This window comes from Bos taurus, chromosome 2 (assembly GCF_002263795.3).
Source record: "Bos taurus isolate L1 Dominette 01449 registration number 42190680 breed Hereford chromosome 2, ARS-UCD2.0, whole genome shotgun sequence".
In the NCBI taxonomy this organism is placed as follows: Eukaryota; Metazoa; Chordata; class Mammalia; order Artiodactyla; family Bovidae; genus Bos; species Bos taurus.
This window is the reverse complement of record NC_037329.1, coordinates 25,659,297-25,676,091: the sequence shown is the minus strand read 5'-3', so window position 1 is coordinate 25,676,091 and position 16,795 is coordinate 25,659,297. Positions and strand designations below refer to the sequence as shown.

Sequence of the window (16,795 nt, the reverse complement as noted above, 5' to 3'; positions counted from 1 at the left end):
TGCATTGGCAGTATGGAATCTTAACCACTGAACAGCCAGGGAAGTTCCCCCGATAATTGTTATGATCTAGCAAAATTTCTAAGTTAAAAAGGTCGATTAAAAAAAGATACTAAGTAAATAGTATAGCTTACTTTCATATGGCAAAATGGATACAGTGTTATAAGAATTACTAAAATTTGCAAAATGTCTGCCATGGAGATTTTACCTCTTAAATATTTCTCTAATATCTCTCCTCCTTTATCCCTGTTTTAACAGTGTACTATCAACCATCTTTTTCACCTGGACTTTTTAAAAAATGTTTTCTTTTCAAATATTTCAACTTATAGAAAATGAGCAAAAACAGTATATGCTATGCTAAGTCACTTCAGTCGTGTCCAACTCTATGCGACCCCATAGACGGCAGCCCACCAGGCTCCCCCGTCCCTGGGATTCTCCAGGCAAGAACACTGGAGTGGGTTGCCATTTCCTTCTCCAGTGCATGAAAGTGAAAAGTGAAAGTGAAGTCGCTCAGCCGGGTCCGACTCTTAGCGACCCCATGGATTGCAGCCTAACAGGCTCCTCCGTCCATGGGATTTTCCAGGCAAGAGTACTGGAGTGGGGTGCCATTGCCTTCTCCAGAAATAGTATAAGTACTCCAGTAACCCTTCATATACAAGCAACTGTTGATTTAAAGGGTAGAGATCTCATGATCCTTTACCCTAAGTCAACATGTATTTTCTAAGAAAAAGCACAATTTAATTAGTTAATGAACTTCAGGAAACAGATTTTCTTCTTAACCAATATGTAAGATTGTCTCCCCAATTTAGATGAAGAGCAAGACATACACACTTATATACACAACCATCGTGTCCGTTTCTGGCTTTTGTTCCTGAGAATGATATTTTCTAGTTTTTGCTGTCTTTTGGCATATTTGTAGTCAAACAGCAAGTGCTATTGTGAGTTGTCAGTTAATGCAGTCTAAAACCTGCTTAGAAAATTCCCATTATTAGAATTCATTTAGAGCTGGTTTTTAACCGCCCATAGGGCCTCTGAATGCAAAATAAGGAAACAAAGTAAGAGGTGGGAATCCGCAAGTTTCCTCTTCCACAGTTTTATTCAGTAAAGTTACTGCTGTGAATCTATACCGAATCCTGGAATCTTCAAACATCTCTGACACCTATAAGCCTTGAGAAAATGTGAAGGTGTTTCATTTTGTCACAGCCTTTCTGAGGGTTATGACAGAAGACTGAAAGATGTTATGGTTTCCCCATCTCACTCCCCTTCCAGAATGTTACCTGGACTTTTTAAAGGTGGTTGTTTTTTTTTCCTAGCCACCTCTCCCTCTGCTCTTTTTGTCTTTATTTTTTTGGTCTGCCCCCAAATACAGTTTCTACCCTGCCCTCCAAGAGTTCTAGAAATTAAAAATTGATCATACTTGTTTCCCTACTTAAACCTTTTATGACTAGCCCCTTCATTCTTAAAGTTCTAATTCCAAGACTACTGGCCCGCAAGAATCTATTATCCAGCTTGTACCACTCTGGCCACATCTGTCACCATTTCAGCCTCAACTTTGACCCATAATAAACACATCAAAGTGTTGCTCTGCACGCATTCTTTTTGTACTGGTTCATGCTGTCCTCTCTCCTTGGAAAAACTGATCCATTCAGACCAGAATGGGTCTCTGCTCTCTTCCTGTGTTCTCTCATGTACCTGGTATACATCTTTATCACTGGACTGCCATATAGTTTTACAGTTATCCATTATGTTTCTGACTCCCCAGTTAGAGTGTGAGTGAGTACCCTGAGATCAGTGACTGTCCATTTTAGTGTTCGTGGGGCTCAGTATAGTGCCACACATTGAATGGGTAGTCAAAGTAGTGCTTATGTTTTATTTTTCAGTCATCTATGACTTGACATTAAGAAAAACCATTAATAATGTTATATAACCTCTGGTCATATCTAGAATACTTCACATATATCTAATTAGTGTGTGTGTGTGTGTCCAGGGAGAGGGACAATTTTATTCTCAAGTATCTGCACAGTGACTATCTGCCTAAGAAGAATTACTTTTCAGCCTCTCTAGTCTTACTTTTAGTCTTTATTTTACATTTATATTCCTATAAGAACAATTTAAGAAATATATTTCTATGGATAAAAGAGAATTAATTTTTTCTTGAAATTATATTCTTTATAAACAAAACTGTTTCCATTTATTACAGTTTCAATCACCAAACAATTAACATTAACATCAGCTCAGTATTATCAGTTTGTATTTTTTCCTCTTTCACTCAGCAGTTTTATTACCTTTTTTTGGGAAATGGAAATCAGGTAAGTTTATTGCAGTGCTGTTTAGTCATGAAAAAAAAAGTCCAGGACAGGAGAACACATGGTAACATGAGCACCTGCTACATTGTAATTTAGGAGTGACCATTATAAATTCATGAATACGTTGCAATATTTACTAAATTATGTATATTGTTTTAGGTGAAATGAGCAAAAATGTAGTCATTGCAGAGCAGGAGAAAAATAATGAACATTGCCCTGAGGATATCAATGATAAGTTATCTGAATCAACAGATGATGATGGTGAGGATACCAGTGATGAAGATAAGGAGGAAGACAGCAACCCGAATAAGGATACTCATGCCCCGTTAGAGTTAATGACAGAAGTAAGTTTTGCTTCTATAACTCAAAAATATTAAAGTAGCTAAATAGTATATAGCCTTGAAGACTAAAAAAATAGTTAAAATATCCTTGCCCACACACAGATGCTTACCTGGTTACTCATCTTTGTTACTATGATGAGGGTAGAGATGAGAGAATATTCTGGCAGTGACTCAGATTATTCTGGTAAAGTCAGAAACAGGAATAAGAGAAGTTTCGGCATAAAACTCTTCAAGGACCTCTTTTAGAAAAACTTTCTACTTACTGGGTACCATGCTAGTTACTTGGGATATTTAGAGATAGGTAAGAAAGACATGTCTTTACCCTTGAGAACTAACAAACACTTATTATGTTATCTAATGCAATTTATAATATTGCCAGTAGAGATGTTCATAAAATTCTCTGGGAACAGGGAGGATAAAGGGACTAATTGAGAAATGAAGCAGGAGAAACAAGGAGGTAAAGGAAGGATTAAGAGGAAGAGACAAGAACGGAATCTTAGAAACTTAAAAGAAGAGGGACATGTAGGAACTCATTTGGTAAACAAAATGGCACTCCTGGCGTAGGAAATAGCACTGGATGTGTGTATCACACACATACCGAGGGTGTAAGAAGGGAGAGGGAGTGGAGGGAGATGGGCTTAACCGAGTATAACAACAGAGAAGAAACCATGAACTTGAACACATAGCCTTAGAAATTTCTCAAAATACATAGGGAAAAAAAGGAACATCAGAGACTTTGGGGAGACTGTTGGGTGGTCTAACACATGTATAATTATAGCCCAGATAATCGAGGGACCCACTATGTACAAGTAAAACGTGACAACCATAATACAAAGGATGAGAAGGGGGGAAGTGAAAATGCACTGTTATCAAGTTCTTACTGTATACATGAAGTTGTGTGATATTAATAAAAGTTAGATTGATACCACAACATGTGAGTAAAACTGTCTTGTTCTCCATAGAATTATCAGTAAACATTTGTGAGCAATTTTTACATGTGACGTTTCAGGCCTCCATGCTTTTGCTGTTTCCTATGTTTTGCCAATGCTGTTTCCTATGCCAGGATTGCCTTCTTGATTTGTTTACCAAATGAATTCCTACATGTAAGCCTAGTGTACATGCAAATGGTTCAGAATGTCACATATAAGCAAGAACAGTCCCCCAAGTGTACTGTTCTTTTTTTAATAAAAGCTATCCAAATAATAATGGAAGATTAGTCAATTGTGGAGCCTAAGTAAGTAAAAAATATGTAATAATGTTTAATTCCATGGGGAGAGGATGATCATGATATGTGGTATATTTTTTTTAAAGTTACTGAATAATCTTAGTTTTTGTAAGTATATATGTGTTCCTTTATGGAAAAAAAAAACTAAAATGATGTACATGGAGATGTTTAAAACGAACATCTCTGTAGGCTTCCCTGGTGGCTCAGTGATAAGGAAGCCACCTGCTATTGCAGGAGACACAGGTTCAGTCCCTGGTCCAGGAAGACCCCACATGCCATAGAGCAACTAAGCCCGTGCCCCACAGCTATTGAGCCTGTGCTCTAGAGTCCATGGGCCGCAATTACTTAGCCCACACGCCACAACTACTGAAGCCTGCGCTCTCTAGAGCCTGTGACCAGCCAACAAGAGGAGCGATCGCAATGAGAAGCCTGCACACTGCAGCTAGACAGTAGCCTCCATTCACTACAACCAGAGAAAAGCTCGTGGAGCAACAAAGACCCAGCACAGCCCCCAAAATAACTAAAATTATCTAGAAAAAAATTCTCTGGATGGTAAAAATACAGATGCTGTTTAACTGGGGACAGGATGTGTTTATTTAGCATTTTAAATTTCCTACATACAACAAGTGAACCTATTTGCAGGGCAGGAATAGAGATGTAGAGAATGGACATGTGGGCACAGGGTGAGGAAAGAGGGTTGGGATGAATTGGGAGGCTGGAATTGACATGTACATACTACCACGCATGAAATAGATGGCTAGTGGGAACCTACTGTATACCACACAGAGCTCAGCTTGGTGCTCTATGGTGACCTAGAGGGATGGGATGAAGAGGTGGAGGGAGGTCCAAGAGGAAGAGGACATATGTATACCTATAACTGATTCAGTTTGTTGTATAGCAGAAATTAACACAACGTTGTAAAGCAACTATACCCCAATTAATAAGGAAAAAATTTATAACACATAGAAAAATATGTGTTACAAAAACAGAAATACAGACCAATGGAATGAGATAGAGATTCCAGAGATAAACACACACACCTATGGGTACCTTATTTTTGACAAAGGAGGCAAGAATATACAATGTGGCAAAAACAGCCTCTTCAATAAGTGGTGCTGGGAAAACTGGACAGCTCCATGCAAAAGAATGAAATTACATCACTACCAAACGCCATACACAAAGATAAACTCAAAATGGGTTAGACCTAAATGTAAGACCAGAAACTATTAAACTGTTAGAGAAGAACATAGGCAGACACTCAATGAACATAGAACAAAGAACATAGAACACTCAATGACATAAAGCAAGATCTTCTATGACCCACCTTCTAGAGTAATGGAAATAAAAACAAAAATAAACAAGTGGAACCTAATTAAACTTAAAAGCTTTTGCACAGCAAAGGAAACCACAAACAAGGTGAAAAGACAACCCTCAGAATGGGAGAAAATGCTAGCAAGGGAAACAACTGATAAATAATTAATTTCCAAAATATATAAGCAGCTTATACAACTCAATACCAGAAAAGCAAACAACCAAAGTGGGAAAGGGACCCAAAGAGACATTTCTCCAAAGAAGATATACAGATGGCTAACAAGCACATGAAAAGATGCTCAACATCACTCATTATCAGAGAAATCAAAATCAAAACTACAGTGAGAACCTACCTCACGCCAGTCAGAATGGCCATCATCAAAAAAGTCTACAAATAATAAATGCTGGAGAGGGTGTGGAGAAAAGGGAACACTCTTGCATTGCTGGTGGGAATGTAAACTGATACAGCCACTATGGAAGACGGTATGGAGAGACTCCTTAAAAAAGCTGGGAATAAAACCACCGTATGACCCAACAATCCCACTCCTAGGCTTATACCTTGAGGAAATAAAAACTGAAAAAGACACATGTACCCCAGTGTTCACTGCAGCACTATTTACAGTAGCTAGAACATGGAAGCAACCTAGATGTCCGTCAGCAGATGAATGGATAATGAAGCTGTGGTACATACACACAATGGAATACTACTCAGCCATAAAAAGAACACATTTGAATATGTTCTAATGAGGTGAACAAAACTAGAGCCCGTTATACAGAGTGAAGAAGTCAGAGAAATATAAATATCGTATACTGACACATACATATGGAATCTGAAGAGATGGCACTGATGAATTTATTTTCAGGGTAGCAGTGGAGAAATAGACATAGAGAACAGACCTATGGACAAGGTGGGAGGAGAGGAGGGTGAAGGGGAGATGTATTGAGAGAGTAACATAGAAATGTACAATACTATATGTAAAACAGATAGCCAATGGGAATTTGCTCTATGACTCAGGAAACTCAAACAGGAGCTCTGTGACAGGCTGAAGGGTGGGGAAGGGAGGGAGATGGGAGGGAGGTCTGGAAGGGAGGGGACATGGATGTACCTATGGCTGATTCTTGTTGATGTATGACAGAAAAACCACAAAATTCTGTAAAGCAATTATCCTTCAATTTAAAAAAAAATTTAATATGTTACTTTATAACAAAAAAATACAATAAAATAGTAAAAGGAAAAACAGATGGGATAAGAGCAATCAATATTGGAAAATATTGAAAATACATAATTGTATTGTCATATAATTATGGACTAAGTTCACAAATAAAAACTGTATCTGAACCTAAGGGATATTGAAGTGATTAAAGTGTTCGTGGCTTTGCCAGTTGAATCAACCTGAGTGTTCTCAGATTGTTCAGTAGTGTGTGCACAGTGTGGCTGCAGTAAAACAGAGGTGAGATGCTTACTCTGTGGCCCTGCCACTAGAAGTGCTTAAATATTCTTCACTGACTGATTACAGACTCACTCCTGGAAAAACGTGTAAAAGTTAAAAGCAAAATAGTTAATCATTAATAGAATATTTTCTAGGGAGTTTATAACTGACATTTAAATTCTCTGTAAAACTGCATAGCTGAAGAATTTCTTAATGTTTTCCAGTTCCTGAGAGCAGAAATGGGCCACGACTACCATTTGGCAAAAAAATTATGTCAGATGAGTAAGTACAAAATAATTCTCTTTTCCCAGTCTTCTCTTTGTTTCTAAATACATTCCCTAATATATAAGATGGTTTGGTTACCATACAGCTAGTGAATTCCCTCATAGTGTCTTGGCGAATCCTTGATAGTAAAAACTGGTATAAGGACTAATTTAAATTAGAATTCCAGAGTAACTTTGCGTGGGATAAACTGACAAGGACGCCATTAGAAGGTATGTCAACATCATTAGCTTCATGACAATGGGTTAGTAACATATGCCTTTAGTTTCAAAGAAGTGTCATGTAGTAAAAAAAAGCCTTTCTTAGAAGTGAAGAAGTGAAGCCGCTCAGTCGTGTCCAACTCTGAGACCCCATGGACTGTAACCCATGAACGGAGGAGCCTGGTGGGTTACAGTCCATGGAGTCACAAAGAGTCGGACACGACTAAAGTGACTTCACAGGCCTTCCTTAGCATGCAGTTATTCCACAAATATTTGAGTTACCTACCTGCCAGGCTCCTCTGTCCGTGGAATTTTTCAGGCGCAAATACTGTAGTGGGTTGCCATTTCCTCCTCCAGGGGATCTTCCTGACCCAGGGATCGAACCCACGTCTCCTGTGTTTCTGAATTGCAAGTGGATTCTTTACCACTGAGCCACTGGGGAAACCTTAATAAAAATTTAAAAAGTTGTGTGCCAGTGCTGCTATTTAGGCACTGGGCCAATAATCCCACACTTAATCTAGTGTCAGACAACAAACATATAATTAGCATGTCATAGATAACAGGTGCTATGGAGGAAAAGGGAAGAAGGAGTAGAAAGTACTGGGAGGAAGCAAAGCAGTTTTAAGTAAGACAGTCCAGCAAGGCTCACTGGAAGACTAGAGCAAACCCGTGAAAAAGTTGTGGAAATGAGTCCTGTCATCTGAAGAAAGTGTATTCCAGGCAGGACTAATAGCAAATATCCAATAGATGAGTGTACCTGACTGGGAACAGCAAGAAAGGCAGCAGAACCGGAGCAGATTAAGCCAGGGGACGTGTGATAGGAGATGAGGTCAGAGAGCTTACAGGTCAGGGACCGTGCAGACTGCAGAGCATCTTACCACAGCTTAAGGACCTTAGCTTTCTCTCTGAGTGAGCAGAGAAACCACCAGATACTTTTGAGTAGATAAATGATATGAACAACCTTACTTTTCTATCTGAGTTTTAGTAGTTTGATTCGATGTTCAAAATGGTGGTGGTTTTTGTTTGTATTTAAGCAAAGAGAAGTTTGGGAGATTTGCTGAGTTTCTTAACTCTGTGGGTTGATGTTTTCATCAGCTTTGAGGATTTCTTGGCCATTAATTTTCAAAGATTACTTCTGCCATATTCTCTCCCTCTCTTCTATTCCTGGGTCTCCAGTTACACACAAATTAGATTTTTTTCCTTGGTGTCCCACATATGTCTTATACTCTGTTTTTTCCATTTCCTTGTATTCCTATGCTTTAGCTTGTATATTTTCTGTTGACCTGTTTTTGAGTTAATTTATCCTATCTTTTGCTGTGTCCAGTGTGCTGTTAAAACTATACAGTGAATTGTTCATTTCAAGGATTTCATTTTCCAATTTTAGAAAGTCCAACTAGTGGTTAGATTCCAGGTCTCTGTCAAAATCCATAGTCTTTTCAACTATTTTACCCATCTTTTTCTCTTCATTAGTCTTAAAGGAGAAAATGCTAATTCTACTATTAAACTTTATTAATGACAGGTCTTGAAATATTAACTATTGTAGACCTGTTTTATGGTTGAAATCTTTTAGTGACAATGTGGTGTAGGGACGTGGGGTCTACTCTTCCTTGCCTCACAGAGTCCCCACTGTGGATACAGTACTTCCTAAGTACTAAGCTAATTTTTAAAATCGATTTCTTGAATACATTAACACTACCTATTTTATATCCAGAATAATTTGCCTTGTTTAATCCTTTCAAGCACTTTTGACCTTTAGAACTATCAAATAAAATAGTTTGATCAAAACTATTTTTGGTGGCCCACAAACATAGAATTTCCAATCAGAAGGAATCCTTAGAGAATCATGTCCAGTCCTCCCTTTTTATAAGTAATGAAACGGAAGCAGAGAGAAGGTTAAGCAGCATGTGTAGCCCTGCTCAGGGAGCAAGTGACACAGCTGGAGCTGGAACCCAAGCCTCCTTTTCCCACAACTGCCTTTCTTCTCTGTGTGGCCGGTACAGAAAGGAGTGATGCTCTAGCTCTAGCTCCCAATTCTCGTGAGTTTTTCTTGTGGAGTCTAATCATATATAGAAAATGTATATATTATTTTTGTTTTTATACCTATCAGTTATTTTAGAAAAGCCTCTGGCTAAAGCTTACAAAATATAGACACTGACATCACCACATTTGTCAGTGAGTCTTGGCTGTTAGCCCCGCACTGTAAACAGCAGGTGCTCAATAAAATGCTTGTGGGCCTCAATAAAAGGCAATGCACACTCATTAGGTGCCAGGTAAATAAGGATGAAAAAATTCAAACTGATCTACCTTAATTGGATTATATTCCTTTAAAAACTCCCTCCCTTCCTTTCTTCCAGCCAATACACATTGAGCACTAACTCTGTACCAGACATTATGCTGGGAGCTGGAGAGAAAGCAGAAATCAGACCACACCTTCTAAAGTGCTCTAAAGCCTTCTGGGGTTGACATCAGACGTGGTTTGGTGTGGTCTGCACCCTTACTGACTGACTCATCCAGTAATACTGTTTACTCTTTTCTACCCATGGCAAATAGTGGTGCCTCTACAACTGAGGGTTAAATTCTAGGAAAGGATGGATGGAGGGTCCTAAGACAGGCACCGTTTTCCAGGGAGCCAGATGAAAAAGAATTGCTCCCAAGAGGAAGAAGAGGGAAATGTGGGCAAAAGGGCCCAGAGAATGGGGGTAGAGCACAGGGAGTGCAAAGTAAGATTGGCTACCCCTGACACAGATTGCCAGTCAAGGATGTGAAATGAGAGAAGCCCAGGTTTTGCAAAGCCAGGCAGATTGAAGGCAGAAGGCAGAGTTGTAGACTGTCTCAGGGAAAACAAAGTGCTATTTCTTTGATGCCAGTAGGAACGCTGGCTGAGGGCTGCCTAAAGTCCCTCTCTGTGTTCAAAGCAATAGAACAATTTTTTTTCATCTAGCATGCGCCCAAAAATATTATCTATAAATTCTTACAGCATAGATATTATTTTCTAAAATTTATCACAGGATGTTGAATATTGTCCCCTGTGCTATACACTAGGACTTTGTTGTTTATCCATTTTATATATAATAGTTTGCATCTACTAACCCCAAACTCCCATCCTATCCCTCCCTCACCCTCCTCCCCCTTGGTAACAAGTCTGTTCTCTACAGCATAGATATTCTTTTGTCTCTTTTGTTCCCCCATCTTCTAACTTTTCCACAGAACAATCCACCTTTTCTCTCTATATATATATCCATATATTTATAAATTTACTCATGTAAACATAGATTATGTATTTACTTTTTATGTATTTATATATATATGTATTGAGCACCTACTATGGGAACATTCTTGCATACAGTTTTTAATTCTTATAGCAGTTATGTGGAGCAGATAGGATTAACCCTATTTTACTAATGAGGAAAGTGAAGGTAGCCTGGAGAATTGATTTACCCAAAGTCACACAGCTTCCCAGTGGTAAAGCTAGATCGCAAGTCTGACTTGAGAGCCTGTGATTTCTTGCTATATTTCCATTTCTTCATTTGAATAATAAGTTTATATTTCTGGTCAAGCAGGCGGAGACTTGAAAAAGAGGTGCTTTTATGAATCAATGGGATTGAAATGTCTCCTATAAATTGACCAATATATATTTTTATTGTATCTAAGGCAACTAATTTATATGAAGTAATACATCTTTGTCCCTTCAGAGGTGTCTTACAAATTCGCTCTCTTGAATAGCCTCCAGTTCCTGGTATATTTCCTTGCCGTCCAATCAAGGTGTGCTCGTTTGTATCTTTACTTGGGTGCAGGGCTTCCCACCCTGCATCCCAGGTGCAAATGGTTTCTTTTTTATCTGCTCTTCTAAAACTTTTTCTGGTGAAGGCTTGTAAAAGTGGTTTTTAAATGAGACTGAAAGTCAGGAATACCAGGTACTTTTCTTAGTTCATCTCATGACTGACTGAGAGATTTTCTGTCAGTCTTCCCATTTCTTGGTCTCTTTACTTGCAGCCGAGTCATCTCAGGGTGCCAATGCTTTTGCTCACAGGCAGTCTGAGATTCTACAAAAATTACGTGTAAGCCTGGAAGACCTATTTCATCAATTATAATAATTGTAAATGTTTAAGAATAATGGCCTGAAAACCAAAATGGTTCTCATCATTATGCATCTAACACAAAAACAGACGTAGCTTCAGATACAGAAGAGAGTTTCTGTAAAGTTTTCTATTTCTTTGTGAGTAAACTAAATCACCCTTTCTTGGGGTATAATTTTATCAAGGCATAAAAGACTGCTTCCTACCCAGTCATCTATATTCATTTATTCCATTGTTTTTTTTAATGTTTTGAGGTCTCCCGCTCTGTCAAGTACTCTTTTAGAGCTGCAACAGTGAACAAGACCAGCGTCTTGTCTACCCTAAAATCGCCTGCCATCTGAGGGCCCTAGAGCCCCGTGGAACTCAGAGCTTGCCCCACCCCCAGCCCCAGCACCCTGCCCCAGCCCTTCAGCTAGAAGGAAGCGTCGGCTGCACGCTTAGGAAGGAACCAAGCCTTTCTCCAGGCCCAGAGTCACTCCAGGAAAACTGATAGTCAACATTTATTCAGTACTTACCATGCAGCAAGAACTAAACTAAGTACTTTGTCTGTATTATCTCCTTTATTCATCAGATATCCTAATGTGATCAGTAGTGTTTGTTATTGATCACAAGAGTTGGGATCACAAGAGTTGGACATGACTTAGCAACTAACCCACCACCACTGGTATGGATATTGTAGGGCTGAATTTCAAAGCAGATACTTTCCCTCTGAAAATTGACAGCTGCCAGCAGTTTTTGTTAAACCATGAAAATAGCTGATCTCATACTCCATTCCCAAGGAATAATCCTAACTCCAGCATGAAATTTTCTAAGTTGTGTTCCAGGGAATATTAGTTCAAGATTGCTTAATAAATATTTCACCAATAAGGATTCCATGGGAATAACAAATTGGGGAAACCATATTCTCTTCTCTGTAAGATACATGCTAGTTCTGAGCATGTTAATGGCTATGTAAAATCCTGCAGTTGCTCCTTACTGTAAGCTTTGATTAACTTCATTTAACCTAGTTTCCCACATACATATTAACATCTTAAGAAACTAGTGTCTCAAAGAGCAAGTTGGAGAAACTCTGCTCTAGGAGGAGGCTTAACCTCAGAGAAAGATTTAGACTGCTAATGATAAGCATGTTTTAGTTCAAGTTAAAATGTGTAAAAAGTCACTTTTATTAAAGCCTTAAAAGATGTATAAATACCCATAGAATCCTTAAAAGCAGATTCTGAGCAGGCACACACTCATGCTGACCCAGATTGACGGTACATTGTTATGTTAGTGGATTAGAAAATAAAGACATTGGTTTAGTGTGTCAGGATGGAAGTCATATAGGGTGAGGTCCTCTGAGCCACTGGGGCCCAGTTGAACCATCCCACAAGTCTCACTTTTAGCCAGGCGAATAGCACACTTGATGTTTCGGTGCCCCCTGGGGGCCACCAAGATATTACACAGAAGTCACAGCACTCAATGGATAATGCAGAATTATGAATACGCCTGAAGGCAGGTAAGAAGACAGCAGAGAGAGATCTGTAGAGCAGGATCTGAAAAAATAAGTTAACTAGTCTAGAAAACTCTGAAACAAAAGGTATAAAGCTTTCTGGCTTCTAGGACATTGGTACATTAGACCAACAGGCCTAAAAATTTCTATTGATTTAGTCCAAAGGAAAGATGACACATTCACATAAAGGATCAGCAAAAAGGAATAAATAGCACTTAAAAACAATGGATCAGATGAAGTGGTGAGAATACTGTTCAGTAGGTGATGACTGGGTGTCATTAGCAAAGTCTCCATGTATTACAGGATTTGTACCTTGTTTGGGGAATGATTATAGTCAAGAAACAGCATGGCTAAAGCCTTTGAGGGATGTCTCATAGTGATGGAGATTGCGTTTTTTTGGACAGGTGGTAGAAAATATAATGAGGATTATTTCCCTTGCAAAGTACCTAAGATAAGTAGAGCATTTTCTCTGTTTGCACTTAGATGTTCCTGTGATATAATTGTTGGTGTTTTTGCTTTGTGCATTTTCACTTAACTGATAGACAGTTTCAATCTCACACTCAAGAGGCTGTTTGCTGAAACACTTAGAATGTTAATAACACACATTCTGTTGTCCATTTGCAGTCCTAATCTATGAACCAGAAAATCCTGAGGCCAAGGAGTTTTTCTCACTGATTGAAGAAATGCTGCTGATGGGTAAATTTAAAAATTGAAATTCCTTCTTTCTCATAGAATCATGATCAGTCACTATTTAAAAATCCATTATCCCAGGAAACTGGCAAAATACCTCCTCAGGAAGTGGTTAAGAAAAGGCGAAATGATTATCTCAGATGGTTTCATGAAACCGGCTTTTCCTCTATAGATGGTCAAGCTGACTCCATTTCCTCTGTGGGGTGGAACTGCCCAAACAGAGCAGGCTCCCTGGGCAGACAGTATTGGGCACTGACAGAGTCCCCAGAGGGAACAGTTCCTGCTGAAGAGGGAACAGTACCCCAGGAACTGAAAGGATTATCCCACGGTTCCCAGCAAAGTCTGTACCCTCTACATTACCCTGAATCTCACTTTACTCTTATTCTATTTCAGAAGTTGACAGTAGTAAAAAAAAAAAAAAAAAATTATACCAATGTTTTAAATATAGTTTTAATCCACAAACATCTTTATGCTAGTAAAAATATGTTCTGTGTACCACTGCTTTGACCCTCCGCTCAGTTCTCACATTCTAAAACTATGTACTTCTTGATGGAGGGGGAAACAAGGAGGATTATGATGTTTCAGGGTAGACATATTAAGAAATATTTTAAACAAGTCTCTTCCTTTCTGTGGCAGAGAAAGCACAGAATCTCGAGGAAGATGATGACGAGAGTGAAGAAGACAATAGTGAGAGTGAAGGAGAGAGCACAGAGGACCCAAGTGAAGAAAGCTCTGATGAGTGTGAAGATGGGTGACGACAGTTGCTGCTGTAGTTCAGTCTTCATGTATGTTCATTACTGTGTACGGTGGAAATATAAAGAAGAGAGCTGCATTTCAGTCTAATGGTTCTTTATTTGGCATAGAGTTCCTTTAATTTATCTGTATTAGCTTGAGCTTCTTCTTAATAGTTAGATTTCAACTCAACGTGAGCTACTCAGAAAGGGAAATAGTCATTGAAAACACTTAAAAGCACAAACAATGTGCCAGGTACTGTTGTATACACATTAATTTATTGAATTCAACAAAACCATGCGAATAACAATATCATTGTCCCCATTTGACAGATGAGTAAACTGAGGCACATAGAGGGTGAGTCATTTGCCCAGCATCATATCCCTGTTGATCAGTAGAGCCTCAATTTTTATATGAACATTATGGCTCCAAAAGCATACTCTTAGTCCCTACCATGTCCAGGCACTTTTATTTACATCACTTATTTCATGTTCTTTACAGCATGTATCAGTACCTGAAATTCTTATTTACTTTTTTTTTTAAGTTTTTATTTTATTTTATACTAGAGTATATTTGATTTGCAATGTTGTTTTAGGTGTACAGCAAAGTGATTCAGTTATTCAGATTCATATACCTATTTATTTTTTAATTCTTTTCCCATTTAGGTTATTACAGAGTATTGAGCGGAGTTCCCTGTGCTTATACAATAGGTTTTTGTTGGTTATCAATTTTAAATATAGTAGTGTGTATATATGTCAATCCCAAACTTCCAATTTATCCCTCCCCCAACTTGTTCTTTTTATCTTTTCCCTGCTTGTCAGAAAATGTAACCTCCACATAAGCAGGACTTTGTCTTTTTTACCATTATATCACTAGCAACTGGACAGGTGCCTGGAAAATATGCGATGTGTATACCAAGGGAATGAATGAACTGAAAGTTAAGGACAATGTTTATATTCTTTCTTAAAACATTTGTAAGACTTTATTACACTTTTCTGTATCTGTTACATTATTTTTCTGATTCTGTATTCCTTGATGAATTTCTGCCACCTTCAAACTAGGTTATAAGGTAACTGAGGTAAAAATGAGAAAAATATTCCTAAATAATTTGTTTTGAGTGTGCCAATCTGATTTGGGGTTAGGCAGTTTGAGTTTTTATTCTTATATCAGCACAATATCATGTCATATCCAAAATGCTTGAAACATAATTCATTCTTTGGGCATTTTGTAGCATGCTAACATTCAGAGGAAGAAATCCTGCTGCACCATTTTTATAGAACTGTCTGAAAGAAGTAAAGACAGGTATGTATAATCATCTAGTTGCGTAACTAGTTGGATAGCACTGCAGGGCTGGCTGACAGAGACCGCGAAGAGCTGCTTGTTCTTTTCATTTGTAAGTTGTTTGTTATTCCTCCTATAACCACCACCATATGTCGATCAGGGCTTCCCTGGTGGCTCAGACAGTAAAGAATCCGCCTGCAATGCAGGAGACCTGGGTTCGAATCCCCTGGAGGAGGGCGTGGCAACCCACTCCAGTATTCTTGCCTGGAGAATTCCATGGACAGAGGAGCCTGACAGGCTACAGTCCCAGGGGTCGCAAAGAGTCGGACATGACTGACCAACTAAGCATATGTCAATCTAATGCCACTTACCTGACTTTGGAGTCCCCCCCATAAGAAGTTTTTTAAATATCCTAAAACTGATATTGCAGATGAAATGAATTACACTGGTAAAATTTTAGTTTTCTTTTTAAAGGCCAGGAAGGTTCTGAGGAAGAAGCTCTCTGAATAAAAAGCCATGATACCATAGGTCATATTATAGCTTAAATCTAAGAATTTTCGAAGTTGGATCATGCAGAATAATCCGTATTTATGGATATGTACCCTTTATCCATAGTCTTCATCCTACTTGCACTCCTTACCCAGTGTAATTCAGGGTGTTGGCATAACCTGACACAGGCATGCACATCTGAACGTGGTAGCTAAATAATATAATAGCTAAACATAATCTGCAAAGTATTTTTTGTATTATTTTATATAAGCATTTTATATATTTAATTTACTGGCTTCTCAGTCCTAAGAGCATGTTACTATATTTTCCCTTTTGGTTACACAAATTGAATTTGGGATGCTGGGTGTATCCAAGGGTAAATGTTAACTGGGGTACTGGAATTCAGATGAGGAAATCAAGACTATGAGATGCAGGTTGTGTTTCAGTATGAGAGATCTAGTGAATCTTGAACCCAGTGTTTCCTGTTGCTTCACACACAGCTAAACTGTAGGTGAATCAGCACACAAGCGGTGTCTGTGAAGACAGTTCAGGTCCAGACCTGTGCCTTCTTCAGAACATTACAGTGGTGGGAAGGAACCCAAACATTCAACAGCCTGCAAATGTATGAGAATATCTACTCAATGGACTTAAGATGGGAACCCAATAAGATAATTTCATTTATTTATTCAATCAATATTTACTGAAAGCCTATGGAGAACAAAACCTGGTCCCTGCTTTTAAACAGTACTGGCAGGGTGACAGACACTGCCATTGAGGAAGGCCAGGGTGCTAAGGGAGAACACAGGAGGGGCACCTAAACCGGGCCAGGTGTCCAGGGAAAGCATTCATAGGGATGTGGAGTCTAAGCTAAGAAGATAGAATGAGGAGAAATTAGCTACAAGGAGAGGATGTGGGGAAGAGCGTTCTATTAGTAGACACATCTGAG

General features: G+C 38.7%; 1 protein-coding gene across 10 annotated transcripts in view; it reads left to right on the top strand.

Annotated features, from left to right (window-relative positions):
• The window catches only part of ERICH2 (glutamate rich 2), a 32,275-nt gene extending 18,096 nt beyond the window's left edge, over positions 1-14,179 (top strand). For 9 of the 10 annotated variants that reach the window (NM_001430691.1, NM_001430690.1, NM_001430692.1 and 6 more), the window contains 4 exons: positions 2,463-2,647; positions 6,835-6,892; positions 13,282-13,353; positions 13,984-14,179. In NM_001430691.1, the coding sequence (NP_001417620.1) occupies positions 2,463-2,647; positions 6,835-6,892; positions 13,282-13,353; positions 13,984-14,102 (434 nt within the window). In that variant the 3' untranslated portion in view covers positions 14,103-14,179. The remainder of the gene's footprint in view (positions 1-2,462; positions 2,648-6,834; positions 6,893-13,281; positions 13,354-13,983) is intronic. The other variant, XM_059876648.1, reaches the window with a different exon arrangement.
• Positions 14,180-16,795: the final 2,616 nt, after the last annotated feature.